An 18,825-nucleotide genomic window follows, 5' to 3' on the forward strand; every position below is an offset into this window, starting at 1 on the left:
GGCCGGAGGTACAGGAGATGCTTGGAGATCCGAATCTTCCCGAGCATCCAAAGGAGGAGGAGAGTCTTGAGGTGAAGCTGATTTTAAAATCAGCACTCCCTCCATCTGCAACTCTCAACAAGATGATGGGCGGAATAATCCTGCTGCTGACCACTCAGATCTGAAGAGACAGAAAAACAGAAAAGAATTTTGTACTATTTCACGGGGTGAAAAAAAAATGATATTGGGGAGGAAGCAAAATATCACAAAGAAGACCGATAAAACTGCATTTATCAAGTTCATGTTTTAGTCATTTAAACTGGGAAATTATATAAGCAGAGACTGGTTTGTCAACACGGTACCATTAGACATTTTTACTTCCTGGAACCATAGAATATCACAACATTTGTTTCACAAATACAACAATTAAGGTTCCTCCACATTACACCAGACTTCATTCCGAAAACTCGCTATTTAAGGAAAAAACATATTATCATGTCACTTAAATAATAACAAATTGAAATTACATTCGGCAAAGATGTCAGCCACCAACACTGATGTAGATGTATACTTTACTGTCTTGTTTGTTCCTAACCCGTTTACAGTCATTACCCGCAATTTACTGTCGAAAAGGCGAGCTGTAGACTTATCAGGCAACTTAACGGGAGTTAAATGTGGTTACACAAAGAAGTAGAGGTTAATTCGTCCGCCGAATATTAATGCTGCCACAAACGACTAAGACAAAGTACTCACTGTTGTTATTCTACGTCTGTACGACTCTCAATACACGCGCCATCCTTAATTTCACAGTTTTTGAACAGATACTAGCTGTCACTTATCACAGACCTATAAACCGCTCCTGGCTTGACAAATCATTCAGCACATAGAGCAGAGCACACACGGGTGTTTATTTAAAGACGAAAAACACACTTCTTATTAATTTCAGGCTACTCACCGTGCTTTTAAAATATAGCTGTCAAATGAAATCCTCTCTGCGGTGTGGCCTCGTGCTTCTGTAGACTACAACTGGGAGTCTGAGCCACAAACAGCAGTCGCAGGTGCAGGGCGCGTCTCCACCAATCAAATTCAAAGTCAGTCCAGGTAAGGGAACGCCCACTTTTTTGGGGGAAGAGGTGAGCAATGTAGGCCAAATAATTATATGATGAAAAATGATTGTAAATAGCCAAAACATATAAATTACACATAAATACTTACATATGGTATAATGCAGACATCAGGCATAACATTATGACCACCTTCCTAATATTGTGTAGGTCTTCCTTGTGCCTCCAAAACAGCTGTGACTCATCAGAAAATGGACATGGGCCTTCTGAGGGTGTCCTGTGGTGTCTGGCAACAGAATGGCCTCTGTGAATCAGGCTTGTTCCAGTGCATCCCACAGATACTTGATCAGTTTGGGATCTAGTGACTTTGAAGGACAGGTCAACATCTTGTGCTGTTCTTCATGTTTTTTTGAGCTGTTCCTAAACTGTTTTTGTCTGTGTGTCAGGCTGCATCCCGCTGGGGATGGCTGTTGCCATCAAGGAGTGTCATTGCTATGGGGTGGTGGTACATGTCTAAGTAACGTCCACATGAATGACAGGTCCAAAAGTTTCCCAGCAGAACATTGTATTGTCACAAGATTGTCAATGTTATTTACTTCTCCTCTCAGTGGATCAATAAAATAGTCTCCCTGCAACACAGTACATGTTGGGTGCAGTAGAAAAGAGAAGAAGAAAACACAGCCATATCATTTGAAAATGTGTACTTTTAATTTCGTTCCCTTGGGGTGGGGAGAGGGACTTTTCAGGTCTGAGTGAGGAATGAAGGCAAGAGTATCACATCAATCCATGACACAACTTCATTTATCATCATAAATACCTTGTGTGCAATCATCCATTCAGTACAATACACAAACTCAGCCTAGAAAAACATTGATTGTACACAGATAAAATATATCATTTTATAAATCTCGGTTCTCTCTTGGCAACAAGCTAAAGACTGCTAGTAGGAGTGACTTAAAATGCTTGTCACACTTTCCTTTAACTTACTGAAGGTTTCACAACTATGGAACAAATAAACAAACAAAAAAAAAAACATCCTATTTCCATTCATTTTGGTGTTGGGGTTAGGAAATTTAAAAGGGCAGGTTTTGGAAAAGAGGAGTCACATTTCATTGATATTGCTTTGTGGTGGTCAAACAGACCAGGAACTGGCCAGTGAGATTATTATTATCATTATTATTATTATTATAGTATCCACAAGTGAGGTTGTACAGAGTTACTTCTCAGCCAAACTTAATACACCAATTTATCACACTAAGATATAAAAATTCAGGAAACAGATATTCAGGAATATTAGAATTATTAATTGTGATATTTTCATTGATCATAATTACACATTCTTACATGTGCAGCATTAAAAGCAAACCCAAACTTGTGGTTCTGCTTCAGCCAGTTCCCTAAGTGAAATCAACAACTGTTAGCATGGCATTAGGCCGGTCCATGCGAGCTAGCGCGCAGAAGGCCAAGAGTAGAGCATCAGTGCAAGCACACATATCTGCACCTTTACTTTGGATCGCTGCCAGCCATGCAAATACAGAGGAGACGAGAAGCTGCAGGACTCACCCTTTAACTGATGGGGGCGGTTTCATAGAGCGCTCCTTTCTGCTGCTGGAGGCTCTCATGAGTTAAATGCAGCATGGTTTAACATTCATTACCTTCACTTCAGATACTGAACACATTTTTATCAATTCTTATCAATTTGGTTGGCCTGAGTCGTTTTCCTCTCAGTAAAATGTCATACCCATAAACTGAATAATTATCAATGTACAGAGGGTCGATTTCAACAGATTAACATGTGACCATAATAAATACAGTGATGCATTAAAAACAAAACAACATATGTACTACCATGCCAATATTTCATCTTTTAATTGTCAACGATTCATGATTGCTTACTACAACATGGATGAATCATTAGTGTCACCACGCTCCTCAACTACTCAATTAGACATATTAGGTAGGTAATCTTCAGTGTGAAGAAAGGTAACCGTGGACAAATATATCCTGCTTTAGGAGGACTGAAAGATGACTCTCGATGGTAATGATATGCCTTTGAAATGACTTTGAAAAGACAAAAAAAACACATTTCAGTGTACCACGTATAAATGTGAAAAACAAAATGTAATGATCTCCTTTTTCAGTACAGCTCATTATCATTAAATAACGAGGTGAATCCAGTCATATTTGCTGATATGTAACTGACCCATCTTACATGGGTCCATTCAACACTGAGAATGAACCAATCAATGATTATTAAACAAGCCGTGCAAACACAGCATCGTTCCTCTTTGGGCGATGAAATGCGATTAGTAAAGACCCGAACCAGTTTAACTTTGGGACGTTGTGGCAGTGTTCCTTAAATGATTGTTGCATATGTGAATTTTCAAGTGATATCGGTGGCATTTCTGATGATTACCGACAAATCACGGCGGTGCTTGCAGTCCAAAACACCAGAACATATGACCCAAACAGCATACTGTAGTCAAATCAGAAACACAGGAGCGAGCACAGAAGAGCCGACTAAAATAATTAGAAAATAAAGAGACGACGACATGTTAGTCAAAAACTAAACACAGTATTCGTTAATCATAGGCTACAAACGATCATGTGATGTCTATTTCAAAAGCGAAACAGTCCTTAAATTTGAAAAGTACATTGATTTGTAACTGTTCCAGTGTAGCAAACAAGTGTTTTTCACGTGTAGGTGGAGATCTTTGTTTTACTTCCTGCAGGCCATATGTTCATTTAATACACTGGCTAATATATATGGAGGCACACTAGGAGAATGATAAGGTCTGAATGTTTTGGAGTAGTGTTTTGTTAGCGTCTTAATGGTTTTTACCATTTATTCCATCTTCATCATTATTAAGATGGTGTGGGGTTCGTTTAACTCAGAGCAATGGGAGCACTTGATGAGTACAATAATGGCCATAAATATGACTAACACGAGCTCACGCAGCAAAATAGTGTTGAGATGGGAGAGGGGGGTAGAGACAAGAAGAAGAGAGGGGAAGGGAGAGGTGGTACGTTTCTCTGGGAACAAAGCACAAACAGGTTAAGGAGGGAAAAAGAAGTTTGTAAGAGGGACAGTAAAAGCCCCCTGACTGAAACTGGCCACTTTGTTTCCGTCTTCATTTAACCTACTCATCAATAAAACCCTGCAAACCATCAGTCCAATCCTCCCTCATCTGTCCAGTCATTCAGCCACACACTCAGCTCTTCATCCACCAAATTATCTGTACGGGTTTTTCCTCTGTAGTGGTCCTCTGTAAGTTTGGGGTTTTCAACAGGTAACAGGTGGAGGTGGTTGAGAAGCAGGCTGCATGAGGCTGAGCAGGGCCTCTCATTGCTCCTCTAACCAGGAGGGCTTGTCTGCCCCTGGGGGCCTCAGCTTTATGTTAAACTGCTTCAGCGTTTGCTCCAGCTGCTGCTGGTTGCCAGCAAAGTACGCCGAGATGGCATTGTGGAAGAGGAGGAGCTGCTTGTGCATCACCTTGACCTGGGAGACAGACACAGACAGACTTTGGTTTGTGCATATCACAAAGAATACACATCAAGTCAACTTAGAAGTAGGTATTTTTCATTCACAAGAAGGCGCGCCCCGCAAACTAACCTTATTTTCCTCCAGAAACTTGAGTTTAATGGTCACATCCGAGCGAAGACGTTCATACTTATCCTTTTGGACTTGGTACTGTTGCTGAGCAGCATCTATACGGGCCATGGTTACAGCATCCTTGGGCCCCATACTCAGCTCCTCAAGGTCTGTTCGGTAGGCATCAAACTCCAGTCTGGACACACACAAAAGAGGAGAAGATATAGAGATTTAAGAAAAGAGGGAGGCACCTTTTCATCGTCATAATAGAGGAACTTGGAACAGAAGCACTTGGCATGGGAATGAAATACCGTAGTCCTTGTATGTGCTCAGATCAATCAGAATCAGAATCACAAAAGTCGATCAGATGATGCAAGAATTTCCCGGCGCAAACCCAGAACGGACTAAAGCTTCAGACATTTTGTAATGTCTTGGCTGCTGGGCCAGAGCTGCAGAACGTAGCAGGCCTGTGCCTCTGGAGAAAGAACCACAAACCGGCTCCTTGCATGCTATGTGTGCTGGCGTCAGCAGCCAAGCGTCATCCCTCAAAGTGGACAGCCGCTTGCTTTTTTTTCTTTTGCACAAGTCTAGATAGCGTTGTTTTGGGTTGTTTTTTTTTTTTATTATTTCTTCTGTTAGCTTACTGGAATTTATTTTTGTGGCTTTAGTATAATTTAATTTATTTTCAGAGCTACTTTTTTTTAGCTTACATATACATTTTTTTAATTTATTCCACAGGAAAGCAGAGATATATTTGTTCTGCTGTTACAACATTTGTATGATTACTACTTTCTATCAACCATCCAGGGTCAGTATTCCTTAGTAAGTATAAAAAAAACACAACACAATGATTTTTTTTTTTTAACCCCTTTTCAAAACCACTCCGTTCATAAAAATGAGTCAAAAGAAGTATTTTTGAAAAGACCCTGTGATTGCATGGGCAGTAGCACTTTTTGGCCATTTGGGGGCAGTGGAAACAAGCGTGAAAACACCACTGACATCATCATCATCTCTTTTGTGGGTTCGTAAGTCGAACTTGTTAGCATTTAAACATTTTTTGTTTATATATATATATATTCAGTAGTTATGGAGTAATATTGTTCATTTGGAATCACACTTCTACCCTTTTGATAAAGTCAAATATTACCTCTCTTTTAGCTACAGGTATTTTGGCCAGCGGTGTGAAATATCTGGCTCTTCAATGTCACTATATTCCAAATTCCTGAAAACAACACCATGAGTGAACAAGTTTCTGGCCAGACAGCTTTAAACTCACCGTAAAGGCTGCAAATTCATGCAACTGCCACACTGATTACACATGTATTGTCCAGCCTCTTAGATCAGAAAAAAATTTATTTAACGTGCTCACCTTGCATTTTCATACAGCTTGATCGTCATCAGGGTGTCTTCCATTGTCTTGTTGACTAATGTGTTGATGCTGGACACAAAGAAGTTAACGGCACCAAGTAAAGTCTCCCCATTCTTACACAGCAGCTTCTGAGTCTCTGCATTGTAGCCGAACTCATCCTGTAAACAAGGACAGCTTTTAAATTGTTTCTCTAAAATATATGAAACATGCATATAGTGGTATTTTAAAAAAAAAAAAAAAAAAAGAAAAGAAATGTTTCATGAATAAAACAAAGTCTCACCCTTAGCTCTGGAGATTTCTGACTGAGGTCAGCAAAGGTGTCACCCAGCGCGTGCTGCGTCTGCACCATGTTGTAGAAGTGGTTGGTCAGCGCTCTGGCCAATCGCAGCACATTCTCGTATTTCCTTTTGGTGTCTCTCAAAACCTCGATCTGAGCCTCCAGCTCCAGGTCCACAGTCCGGGAGCCCCGACCAAAACGCTCCGAGATCATTTGCTTCGTACACTGAACCGATAAAAGAGACATCGCACAGACACATCACTAACGCGATATAGTTCGTTTCTGGCCATTGAACACAGAGTATCTGGGTGAGAAATAGAATAAAAGCTATTTTCTATCCGCAGTTTCAGTCGTTTGTCAACTTTATGGAGCCTCACATACCTTGTAAGTGTTGAGACCCCATTTTCTCACTGTTTCTAGTTTTTCCACGGCGACACCACGGGTCGTTTCTTCTGCCGTCATTGACGAGCTGCTGCTGCTGTGGTGCATGTTGGAACCTAAGAGACACGTAGTAACACAAGAACACAGTAAATAACAAACACTAGCAACACTTTCAGGTAGACGCAGATTAACCCCCAGGTAAGATTAGACCAAAGAGGAGTGTTAAACTACTAAAAGTGTCCTGCACTGACAAAGACAAAACTGTGGATGTTTTCTAAAATCTAACCGTTAGCCTCTAAGCAGTGGCCTCAAACCACTGTAATACATGAATAGAAGAGACAGTTAGAGTGAGAGTAAATAGCAGGAAAAGTAAAAGAAAATGCAGGTAGTTTGACTGGAAGGAAACAGAAGCTGCAATAAAAGATGAAAACTAAAATCTGATTAATCAATGTAGAGGCCTCCCTCGGTCCTTTTCATCCTCCACAGTACCTTGGCGTTCATGTGACTGGCTTGCTATGTGGCAGATGGCAGAACTGCTTGGGGGAAGGCTACTTCGCCTGGCCTTCATACGCAGGTCTGTGACAGTGAATGGGTGGTGGGTAAGGGAGGGTATGGATTTCAAGTGAATATGGATGAATTAGGGTAGAGTGTGGGAGCGGGATTTACATATATATATTTTTTTTTAATTATGGGAATGGGATCAGGATCAGGATTTAAAGTGATGGTTTTAGATTTTAACATTAATTGAAGTGAGCCAAAAATGTAATGACATGGAAAGAAGATGTGGGGGGGAAGCAGTGAGACGCAGAAAAGACAGACAATAGGGAGAGAGGCAGAAGAGGAGGGGATCGTGAAAGGACGGTGGAGGACAAACATAGGCGAGATGAAAAGACAACATTTAGTGCATGACAAGCGGTGAACAATGCAGACAAATGAGCAAAGAAGATGACGACGAGGACAGTTTGAATTGTAGGAGTTTTAAACACTGTGATACTAAATAAACTGTTTGGAAAAGTTTTCCATAAAATAACAATAAGCAGAAATGACTCGTGTATATATATATTTATTTTAATATCTTTGTCGTGACTTTAGTGAAGACAGTTTGTTTTCCAAGAGAGATTTGGAAATAACAATTAAAACTAAAGGAGTGTACACCCATTAAAAGTTGATCTTGAAGGAGAACCCAACCACAAAGCAGAGGAGCAACCGTGTGACAGAGAGACACTGTGACAGAAAAGAGTCGCAAGGAGAAAGTGTGCTGCCCTCCGCTCTAGTAAAAAAAGAAAAGAAAGAAAAGACGGTTTCCAACCATCTAAGAAATCAGACACTCGGTATAAAGAGCTACTTTCCAAAATGAGATTTTCATCACGTAAGGATCATCAACCCCATTACTGATAAACGTCTTGATTTCCTATCCTTAGAAACAGCATTTAGACGCTGGAGTAAAGAAACACGACATCTCATTTTGGATAGAAGCTCTCCATTATTAATAAGAATTTGGTCTCAGCAACCTAAAGATGCAACTGGGATCCTTTTGTTAAACTCGGCATTGTAGCGCACAGCAGGGCCTGAGAGAGAGAGTGGGAGAAAGATGCAGAAACTTTAGTATTAAATAAGGACCGAAGAGTGAAACTGTATACACAGTGTCACATGGAATATGAATAAACTCCCAGACACGGATGTATTAGGTCTATTGATCTTACAGCTCTGCTGTAACAAAAGGAAGCAACGCAACATATTTCAGTGTTGCCACAGCCATATGCAGGGGTAGATGACTGTTTATTTTACAGTAATCGTTGCAAATTTAAGAATTATTTTTGGAGGGAATTCCAGTCGGCACAAAATGTTTTACTAGTGTGGTTGACAGAAAAGTAGGCACGCACTTATAGTATGTTTTGTGGGTCTGAAGTTAAACGTGGTCGGTGCCTGGCTCCTCCTATATCCCGGTTCATTAAAACAAATGGGCAAAGGACAGCTAGCAACCTGACACAGCACCCACCTGTCACTCAAAGCATCCCAAACCCTTAGTCGTGTGTTACTTTAATCACTTATCATTTAAACAAGTCAGTTACATAAAAATGCTGCATACTGCAAACATGTTTTTCTGCTGTTGAGCATTTTTACATGACGATCTACGGGCTATTGACTCGCTTTGATCAACATTTAAACACTTAAAGTATTTTCAAACTGGTGACAGTGCTAATCTACCAACTACCTGCACACCTGACTAGTGGTTAACTTCACATTACTGCGGATACGTGGCAGATGTACCAGATCTCTTATACAAATACATGAGTAGTATATCAGGTATCGGACTGATCCCCCGACACGGACATCTGCACATCCTGAGAAAATGTCAGAAATGAGACGGACAGAGAAAAAGTGAAGTAGGATTGTACCTTTGATTGAGCTGGTGGGGATAATACCCTCTGCTGTTCCTCCATAGCCCCCAGATACAATGCTGGTCTCGTTGAGATTGGGACCTGATACCATCACCTGCTGTAGGTCCTGCAAAGTATGTAAATAAAAACAGCACGACAAAAAAGGGAAGGATAGAGGGTTTGGAGGGTTTGGAGTGGGTTGGGGTGGGGTGGGGGTATGTAGACAGGAGATTATGACTTGAGTGTTAAATTCAGACAAAACACTGTATGTTAAAAACCCATTCACGGTAGGAAGGTTAGGAAATCTTGTGGGAAAGACAGAAAACACATGAATGAAGCGTCAATAATTAACCCGGCCGAGCCAAATCTCCAGCCATTTTGTTCCTGACAGTGAGCAGGAGGACATTTACTCAAAGTTGACACAGACTTGGATCGTAACCAAGTAGTGACTTCAGTGAACTATGCAGAAGGAAATGCACAAATAACCCATTTTCTCCGTCTAAAATAATCACTATCGATGACCTCACTGAAGCTTTGGATCGTGGGGTGAGATCATTTCTTTTTGTTTGCCTCCCTGCTATGAACTAGTGAAGAAAACTAAGCAGGAAAATGAGAAACAAGGAACATTTTTCACTTTGGAAAACAACAAGTGTGCCTTAGATCCTACAGCAAACATTTTTAAATGTTACTTTTAGTTGTAAGAAAGGTTCTCCTGCATCACGTCAACTTCAAGTCTGTCAGACAATCTTAAGTGCATACGATAACACACGAAGCACTTTCGGAAATCTCTAAGGAGGAAGCAGCAGAAGAATGCTCTTGAAGGGAAGCAGCTATTTCCTTTCTGTAAGCATTCACAAACAGTATGTTTGTGTATAAGAGGACGTCAGAAATTAAAACTCCTGAGGATTGCGCTGTTGGAGGCCAGGCGTATCAAGTCTCTGCCTCGAGCGTCGTCTGTTTGTCGATACAGATCCGATCGCGGAGCCTCTCGACTTACTTAGCAGAGCACAAGAGCATTTCTAGTTTTTAAACTAAAACATTAGAACAGAAGTGACGCATCTATACATCCACAATACAGCATTAGTAAGACATGATGATTACTTATATGACACAAGATTTTATTTTGTCAACCAACACCCGCCACCAAAGAACACACACACACACACACAGAATCTAGGCTACATTAGCCCACTCAAGACGACACACACTAGATGATCTAATAATATAATGAAATCAGACTGTTTTGTTGAGTGTTAGCTCTGAACTATTTATTAACATGACTCAATTTGAGGGTTATCTCTCAAAACATGTCACATCTGAGAGACTTCTTCTAGCTACAGTTAGTAGGGAGGGTTAACAAGCTACACGGTGAGTTGCAATGAAAATGATATATTCAATATATTGTGAAACAAACCAACATGGCAATACAAGGCAATTTAATACCCCTTAAAGTCAAACCTCTGAGTGGTACTACACACCAACCACATACACGCAAATGCACAAATGGCCTGCTCACCCTGGTGCCTCTGGAGCTCCCTACCTTCTCATCTAAGCTCCACTGCAGCTTTGCAGCCTGCACAGACATGGAGGAGGAGGAGGAGGAGGAGGAGGAGGAGGAGGAGGAGGAACGGGAGGGTCGGGAGGGGGTTCGACAAACACAACAAGAACATAAAAAGAAACAAACAGAAAAGGAGACAAAAAAAGAAAAATCCATGACTGAAATCATCAAACAAGATAAAACGATGAAAAAGAAATCCCAGAAAAATCATCGTAATGTCCACAGACAGCGGTGATGCAGGATGGAGAGCAGTGATGAGGGATTTAACAGCGGGTCAGGGTTCGTCATTGGGTTTAAGTTAAAATTTCAAGTGGATCTCATCTCGTCCACCGGGCATGCTTCTCATTTCCAATGTGTTACAACGGCTTTGCCCTTTCTGTATTCACTGGCAAAAGAAAGGGCTGATTCAGAAATCAACATATTTATTTGAAAGATCCGGACATTAAAGGTCATTCAACATTGAGGGGGAAACAATCAAGAGGGAAGTGTGAACACACACAAACATCCAAACTCCAGGTAGTACATTTTGACCACAAGTTAAGAGAGTCCTCTACTGTATCACGGTAGACTACTATGTCTAGTTATTTATTGTCTTGAAAAGACGGCTATGTTAACTGCAGGCACGGAACCAACAGCAATTTATAAAAGTCTGTTTTATCTACATCTCCTCTTTCATTCTGTCAGTGTGTCTCTTTATTTTAAAGGCCTGCCTTGTGTTGTGGCATCTGTTCGATGTGGGAGGAAGCTGACGCAGACGCTGATCCCTCCCTGGACGCTTTGTTTACACAGCGTTTGTTTTCTGGAGATGAAGGAAACTACAATGCTATGGCATTATAGATTAAGAAAGGGTAACAGACCCTCTTCCAAAGTCTCCGAATAGTTTTAAAAAAAAAACACTTAGGACATGCATCTTATATACATTAAGTAAATCACCATTGGGAAATTGCTGTATATGCTTCTTTAAGTAAACAGCACTGAGCCACTCTGATGCATTAGAGCCATTTGCCAGGATACTGCTGGCAGTGAGTCCTTTCTCAGTCACAGTCAAGCTGCCAGTCACCATCCCTGTTCTGACGCTACGACAACTGAAAGCAGACTTCTGCTCTCTCTCTCTCTTAACCTGCCAATCTTCATCTCTCCGAGCGCGGGCTATGCATGCTGCTGCGGCTTTAAACCCAGCGCTGCACAGCAGATATCAATCTGATTTCAGAAGGCTTTCCACCCAAGGACAAAGCACTGCCAGTTTCAGATTAATTGCGGAGTTGCTATGACAACTGGTTAATATCCAGGACTAAACGGTGCAGCTGAACACTTCTCATACATAAACACGTTCAGCTGTGGTATCCGCGCCACACGGTTGAAGACTTGTTTCACCGTGCAAGCCTGCCGAGAAGGAAGGATGTACTTTTAGTGCTTTAGCAAATAAAACCACCAACTCCCAGCGCCTCCTCCAGGATCTTCAGTCTGTTTGTCCAACAAGGTGTGTCTTCAGTTGCAGGAAAATGAGCAACCTGTTTCAACTTACTCTGCAGCTCCACTGTTATTACAATCTAACTGAATCTAACTAAAACACACAAAATGATAGGGTGAGAAGTGCTGGTGCTCAACCCTCGCACTGGAGAATAGCGGATTTTGGCTTCAAAAGAACCCACCAGTGCCTATCTGGTGTTAAGGTTAGCCAAATAAAACAGAGATGGATCTGTAACCCTATACATGAGGCCAAGAGTGGTGTTAGTGGGAACAACTGGTTCCCAAGGAGACAGCTGGAGTCCAACAACAGATTTCCCACTAGGATTGCCTTCCACGGTTGTAGCTACGACACAGCAGCAGTGTATGACAAGCAAAGGAAAAACAAATAAAAATAAAAACAATGCAACCCAGACAGAAAATAACAATACGTAGTTCACAGTAAGACTGGGAGTGATCATTTATTCAGAAGCTGAATGAAGGCACATCGATGCAAACTGAGAAAAAGGCAAAAAGGTGAGTGACTGACTCTGTGTTTACATCTAGTGCTTGAGAGTAACACAAAGACAAGTGCCACGTTGTGAGTGGTATGAAGGGAACAAGCGTACCTGGCTAATCTCGTGATAGCCGGGAACAATGACCATGAGGTCAACTTCAAACAGCTAGAGTTTTACTAGCACATGATCACACTGGCAGTAATACCACTAATTAACATCCAGTGGCCTAAGGAGGCAGGTATGATTTCCTTTGTATGCTTTAATGTGAAGGATATAAACTCTCTTGCCAGTTCATTAGGTACACTAGCGAAGACAAACGCATTTTAATATAATAGTCCTGCACTAAATCTGAGCTTTATGAAGGTTATGGCATTTGACATTTGTTTAAAATAACAGAACTGTTGACTCAACTGTGTTTTCCTTTCGGAGGCTGTGGTTTGTAGTGCTATTGTTGTACCGACACATGTTTCTGTTATTATGACAACCCCATTTTGCTCCGTGGGCTGGACTAAGTAAAAGAAACACATTTAATTCAATCCACATCCTCTGAAATGGTCATACAGTTGAATTGGCAGCTTTCTGACGGCGTTTCAATGTAAACAGAACATTATAACAGTCATGAATGGGGGAGTAAACTCACTGTATAGTGCTGAATCATTGAATGAACAACTCCTATCATATCCTCTCACGCACTCCCATCTGTTTGCTGTAGCTTGGTTTTGAGAATGCAAATAAAGTTTTGTTGGCTTGGGACGGCAAGTGGGTAAACAGAAAGGGTTTGCGCACTTGTTTTCTTTTGTAACAGCTTCAAGTAGGTAAAGCAAAAAGAAAGAAATAAAGACATGTGCACAGGCTGGTCAAAAATGTAGGCTGTCGGCTGACCCAGCAGTAGCTGTGACCTACTTGTTCAAGGCTGTCGTCTTCCGGTAGCGTCCCTGTGTCGCCATTACTGTTGATGGGAATCTCCATGGTGGCAGCTTTGCTCATAATGCTGTCTGTCATAATGCACAATGTCTGTGAGACAAAAAAAAAACACAAAAGGACAGAAAAATATAGTGTGAAGACCACAAACTACTGAGTGTAAATAAAGTAAAAAAGGCAGCCGTGGAAAAACTGCGAGGCCGAAACCGCTGCTTTGAAGGGGAGAAGACCAAAGCGCTTAGTCAAAACAACCAAAATCATTAGACAGATGGGAATATAATTACCACAAACAAGTGGGGAGGTGGTTTTCAAAGAGCAAGGCTGCCTACCGCTCAGCATAAAATAAATAAAAAAAGAAACACGCATGAAAGCCGCGCGCACAGGAGCCGCCACTACAATGAGCTGCCTTGCTGAAGTGGCCACTCTGCTCTAAAAGCTCAGACAGCACGCTACCTGCGCCCACTCCCTCAAAAGGCACGACTACAGGGGAGACGGCTTAAAGTTTACATCCAACACCGTCTCGTGATTCGAATGAGCCAAAGTGATTTATCCTGCTACGCCTGCTACACATTTAGGTACATCCACAGAGGCATAATGATATTTAAAAAGAAAAGGGAATGCTGCACAAGCTGTAATTTAGCGTCTATTTTTGGCTCGGACGGGAGTAATGAATTCACAGTTTAATGAGTTTCCTCCATAATGAAGGATCCGTGTGTGTGTGTGTACTCAAATGATGGTGCAAAACTGAGGCCAATTTGAATGCCTACGTAAGTGAAAGACACTCATGGCGGTTTTCACATTGCAGAGAAGGATGTCGGTTAAATAACATTAAAGCAGGTGATTAATTATGGATGTGTGGGTAACTTGTGGCTCTTTACGCCACTGGAACAGTCCTTTGAAGCTGAGATTAATCAAACGGTGGCGAGCAAAGTCTGGTGTGTTATGTACTGTTTACCATGGGAGTTTATATCATTGTTCTTAATACAGTCTGTGCGGACAGTCTGAAATGCTGAACGGTATGCAAGGCTCCCTACACCTCCAATACAGAGTTATATGGACTCTGGCAGGGAACACAAAGAAACGCACAAAGTGTAAATACTTGGTTACAATTGACGCCGATAAGGAATAATTACTGATGTGTTTCCTGACAGGATATAATGCAGCATACTAACACAGCTACTACTGAATGAATGGGTAAATGTGTATTATGTGAATTAATAAAACAGCTTCTTGTGAGATTTGCTACTACTACGTGTTGTTATGGCAGTTAAATCACACACTGGCATCGGTGTCACAGATGTTGTTTGAAGGCAGGTACCAGGGCTGCTTGTTTACATTTACTCTGACCTCACCTAAGTAGTCTTTTCCATTATAAATGCACTCTCTATTGCCGTGCCCAGTCTGTTCCCCAAAGGCATGACACGTCTCTGTTGACTTTACTCATTAGATGAAGAAGTTGTGCTTCTCCTCTCACCAGCGACACTCTACAGTCGACGCTATGACGCCAGCTTTCAGCACCTGTGTCTGGGTTTTTTGTGGAACACATCTTCCTAATATAATAATTCCCAAGTGTAATCCAAACCAAGTAGGACTGGCTTGTCCTCTGGAGGGACAGAGGACAAGCGAGGTCGCCAGTCCTACTACAGAAGATGAATGAATGAATGAATGCATGAATGAATCCAAACCAATTAAGTCTGGAGTGTCACACGAAGGAAGAAAACTCCACTTGGTGAAATGCAAGTTTGGACTTTGCTGCATGAAACTCTGAGCAACGATATTCTGGAAGAGACCTTGCATAACATCTACGCTCACTTGCCAGCTCATTAGGTAAACTTGTTAAAATGAATGCCTTCTCATATAACAGTCCTGCAGTAAATCTAAGGGTTATGGTATTGAGCATTTGTTCAAAAATAACTGAGAGCCGCTGATTCAACTGTGTTTTCATTTTGGATGCTGTGGTTTGTAGTATTAATGAATTGTATTGTGTTTGGGCTTGGTTTAATAACAGAAACACTTTTGTGTTTGATTAAAACCAGTTTATACTACATCCTCCAAAAGGATCACCCTGTTGATTTACTGCCTTACTGTTTCAACATAAATTAACCATCATTACAGTCATGAAGGAGCATGTAGTGCCAGATTGTTACATTGATATCATTTTTAATTAGTGTACCTAATGTACTGGCAAGTGTACAGTCACCAATTAGTGTCCTCAAGCCATTGACAAACAGCAACCAGACGATCAAGACTTTAAATCAAATAGATAGCCAAGTAATAGAAATGAAGAGCTCCCAAAATTAGAGCTCTACATGTGCTACATTAGAGACAAGGTGCTTTGTTTGTCTTCTAATTATTGGTAAAAAATTAGCAAGTTGGAAGTTAATTAGCAGTTAATTTAATAAAATCCAATTAATTTCTGACAAGAACATTATAAATCTAAAAGGTACAGACCAGGGAGGAGGCTGACAGGCAGACATATGCTGACTGGGAGCTAACAGGTGCACCAGCACAGGTGTACAGTCATCTCTCTCTCTCTCTCTCTCTCTCTCTCAAGCAGGTAATGCTAGATTCAGGCATCCACTGGCTTCTGTTCAAGACAGTGGGGCTTTATAGAAAGATTAAAAATAAATAAATATATGCTGGCTATTTGACTATGAGAATAACATAGGGGGAGTATTCATGGCTGGAAATTAATTTCCAGAAAAGGCCTCCATCTCACACATATACAGCTGTTAACCAGAAGCTGGCTACACGGTAAACACAGCGACCTTGGCCAAACGCAGAATGATAAAAAAATTTCACACGCAGATAAAAAAGCAACAAGGCCAGATGGTCGGACTTACGGAGTGCTTGGTCCCGTCGTAAAAACAGAGCTCTTCGGGGAAGCTAACGCGCAAAGCTAATGACAGGCTAACGGCGGTGCATCCCAGTTCATGCGCGGCTTTAGAGGAGAGACTGCCGTGCCTTTTGTCAGTCCGGAGGAAATGCTGCCCGTAGGGAAACAACGCACTGCTCCTTGGTTAAAGATATTTCACTGTCATCTCCGGGTGTAGTCTTGTTTTGGCTGCGCTGCTGCTCGGACTCGTCGTAAATGATTCTCAATGTCCTGTTTAATGAAGCCGGGAGGAGCGAAGCTTTACGGAACTGACGACACCGAGGAATTCATTTCACAGACTCGCTCCCTCCTCCGAGACAAAGAGCGTCTATTTATGAGAAGATGGATCACTCGTTACAAATGCCGGAATGCTATCTGCCGCTAACGTCACCACATTTCGTATTTGTATACACTTAGCATAAATATAAGATACGATATATTTTACAATATAGTTATTTAAGCGAAAGGAAAAAAATAGCAAACCTCACCTTACTCCTTAAAATGTTACTACCAGCCGACGTTAGTGCTAACACCAGTGCTGTGAACTAGAAACTGAATTTACTTTAAAAACACACCTCTTAAATATATTGCCATTGTCGCTAAGTTTCAAACTGAGTACAATGCGTTTATTTTACTGATCGAGATGATGACTTTAATTAAAAGAAATTATATATAGAGAGAGAGAGATTGAACGTCGAAGTTTGTGCCTGGAAATTTTGAACGACGTGAGAGCTCTTGAATTTTCCTCGCTACGGCTGCAACCCATCTTTGGCAGCATCTTGCAGGTGGCGCATGGGTTCAAGCCTCAAGCAAGCTGCTGGTTGCTGAATATTAACTCACCTTAGTGTAAGTCGTAGCTAATTTTACCCTCTGCTGACACTTTGACTTGTCACAGTGGGGAAGCTCAAGTGGATTAGGATAAATATTAGCTTATCTCGTTTTATTACTTGTCCCTTAAAACCTTGACATAGGCTGGGATGCAGCCTATACAGCCATTTCACTACAGTGAAGTCACTGTCTAAAGGTTTACTTTAGTCTAAGAAACCCTACCCCCTGTGGCTGCAGCGGTAAATAGACTGAGATTATTATTACGATAATATCGGGGCACTCCTCCTTTTTGTGAGGTATGAAAGCAATGTAAACACATTGTTTCCACAGACTGAGTGATTTACAGCTAATTGCATGTTTTCTGTTATTTAAATCCAGTGCAGTCTTTAATCAAAGTCCATAGGGCAGTGTGTGGTTGCAGAAAACAGCCATACAGATAAGCATGTAAGTAAAAGTGATAACATCACATGTCACAGTACAGCCCAGGAGTAGATAGAATAATACATATTATGCAGTACAAAACAATAAAAAGACCCCAGATGATGGCAAACAAACAAAACTATTAAGCAGTTCCTGCACAACTATTCAGTATATTCTGATTTGCATTTGAAACAAACAAGATTTTCTGTAGGGCATATATTTTGGTGACTATGGTGGCATAATTAATTATAAATATAGTAGTTTATAAAGTCTGAAGTGTACAGCAATGTACTGAATACTGCTTTTGGCCTCTAGAAGCCTATAACTGCCAAACCAAAGGGCGTGTTCAAACAAAATAGGACTATACTGTTGTTGTTATAGCTGTGAGGAAGAGAATACCTATTGTATGGAAACAAACATGTAAATGCTCCATCCCACCCTAAACATCCTTTCATTAACATACAGTAGCTCGACACGGTGAGGAAATCCATGAAACCCAGGACTCCAGTAAGAGCTCTATTCAGATTTTTTTTTGTTCACTTTCTCCGCCCTCCTTCATTTCACATGTCTTTTTCAAGTTCTTCAGGTGTCTCATTTTCATTCCTAGTGTTGTGTGGTAACCCTGCTTATTTTACTTGTAATTTCCATATCTCTGTTTCAAGAGCACAGTATAGCTTCAACACTGCCCTCTGTGGATGTGTTTTAGCATGTGATTTCCTGAGATTTCTAAATAAAAATCTAAACGTTTGATATGCTTGTTTTGCACTTGTTTCATATATATGCAAAGTAGATTCAGTTTATTTTTATTTTCATTGCAATCAGATGGTCTGGTAGTCAAAGGGAATAAAAACATATTCATAATGTTTGAATCAAAGGATGTTAGACGTGCTCTGGTACATGCTCAGTGACAGATCCAGTCCAAGAGAATGGTGTATTAAAATGCCAACTATATAAAGATATAAATACTAAATGATGTCATTCTGCGTGCCTGAGACACACAAGTATTGTTTAAATGTTGCAGTTCAAACCCACTAAGTTCCCTCGAGTTCCTGATGGGCTGCAGAGTTTCAAACTTCTGCAGTCATTCAGGGTGTGAGCAAAGAGACTGGACGTGAAAGCAAGGAAAAGAGTGAGCACTGTATTAATGAACAGAAGGGAAGTTGAAAGAAGCCTGAAGCCAAGAGAAACTCTTGTGGTATTTTTTGGAAGGGGGTGT

At 41.0% G+C, this 18,825-nt stretch overlaps 1 protein-coding gene across 5 annotated transcripts; it reads right to left on the minus strand.

Moving 5' to 3' along the window:
* Nucleotides 1-1,699: 1,699 nt before the first annotated feature.
* Nucleotides 1,700-16,787, minus strand: arfip2b (ADP-ribosylation factor interacting protein 2b). Of its 5 annotated transcripts, none has more exons than XM_084564208.1 (10): nucleotides 16,330-16,787; nucleotides 13,469-13,579; nucleotides 10,584-10,616; nucleotides 9,062-9,170; nucleotides 8,174-8,230; nucleotides 6,663-6,778; nucleotides 6,285-6,506; nucleotides 6,005-6,162; nucleotides 4,657-4,831; nucleotides 1,700-4,542 (listed from the first exon to the last, which is right to left on the minus strand). In XM_084564208.1, the coding sequence occupies exons 2-10, from the start codon at nucleotides 13,565-13,567 to the stop codon at nucleotides 4,387-4,389; spliced, it is 1,125 nt and encodes a 374-aa protein (XP_084420334.1). In that variant the 5' UTR covers nucleotides 13,568-13,579; nucleotides 16,330-16,787; the 3' UTR covers nucleotides 1,700-4,386. The 5 variants fall into 5 exon arrangements, with proteins under 5 accessions (XP_084420334.1, XP_084420337.1, XP_084420333.1 ...); XM_084564211.1 differs by lacking the exon at nucleotides 8,174-8,230 and adding an exon at nucleotides 7,152-7,238 and having other exon boundaries at nucleotides 10,560-10,616; XM_084564207.1 differs by having other exon boundaries at nucleotides 10,560-10,616.
* Between the last annotated feature and the right edge of the window lie 2,038 nt (nucleotides 16,788-18,825).

The sequence above is a fragment of the Chelon labrosus genome (genome assembly GCF_963514085.1).
Source record: "Chelon labrosus genome assembly, chromosome: 17".
Classification (NCBI taxonomy): Eukaryota; Metazoa; Chordata; class Actinopteri; order Mugiliformes; family Mugilidae; genus Chelon; species Chelon labrosus.

Bases quoted from the DNA above. Each gene is read 5' to 3' on its own strand.
- arfip2b (XM_084564211.1), bottom strand. From the start codon at position 13,567: ATGACAGACAGCATTATGAGCAAAGCTGCCACCATGGAGATTCCCATC. The intron at 4,832-6,004 runs GTGAGCACGTTA...GTGTGTGTCCAG, and splicing joins AAGCTGTATGAAAATGCAAG to ACTGGAGTTTGATGCCTACC. The intron at 4,543-4,656 runs GTTAGTTTGCGG...TCTGTCTCCCAG, and splicing joins AGTTTCTGGAGGAAAATAAG to GTCAAGGTGATGCACAAGCA.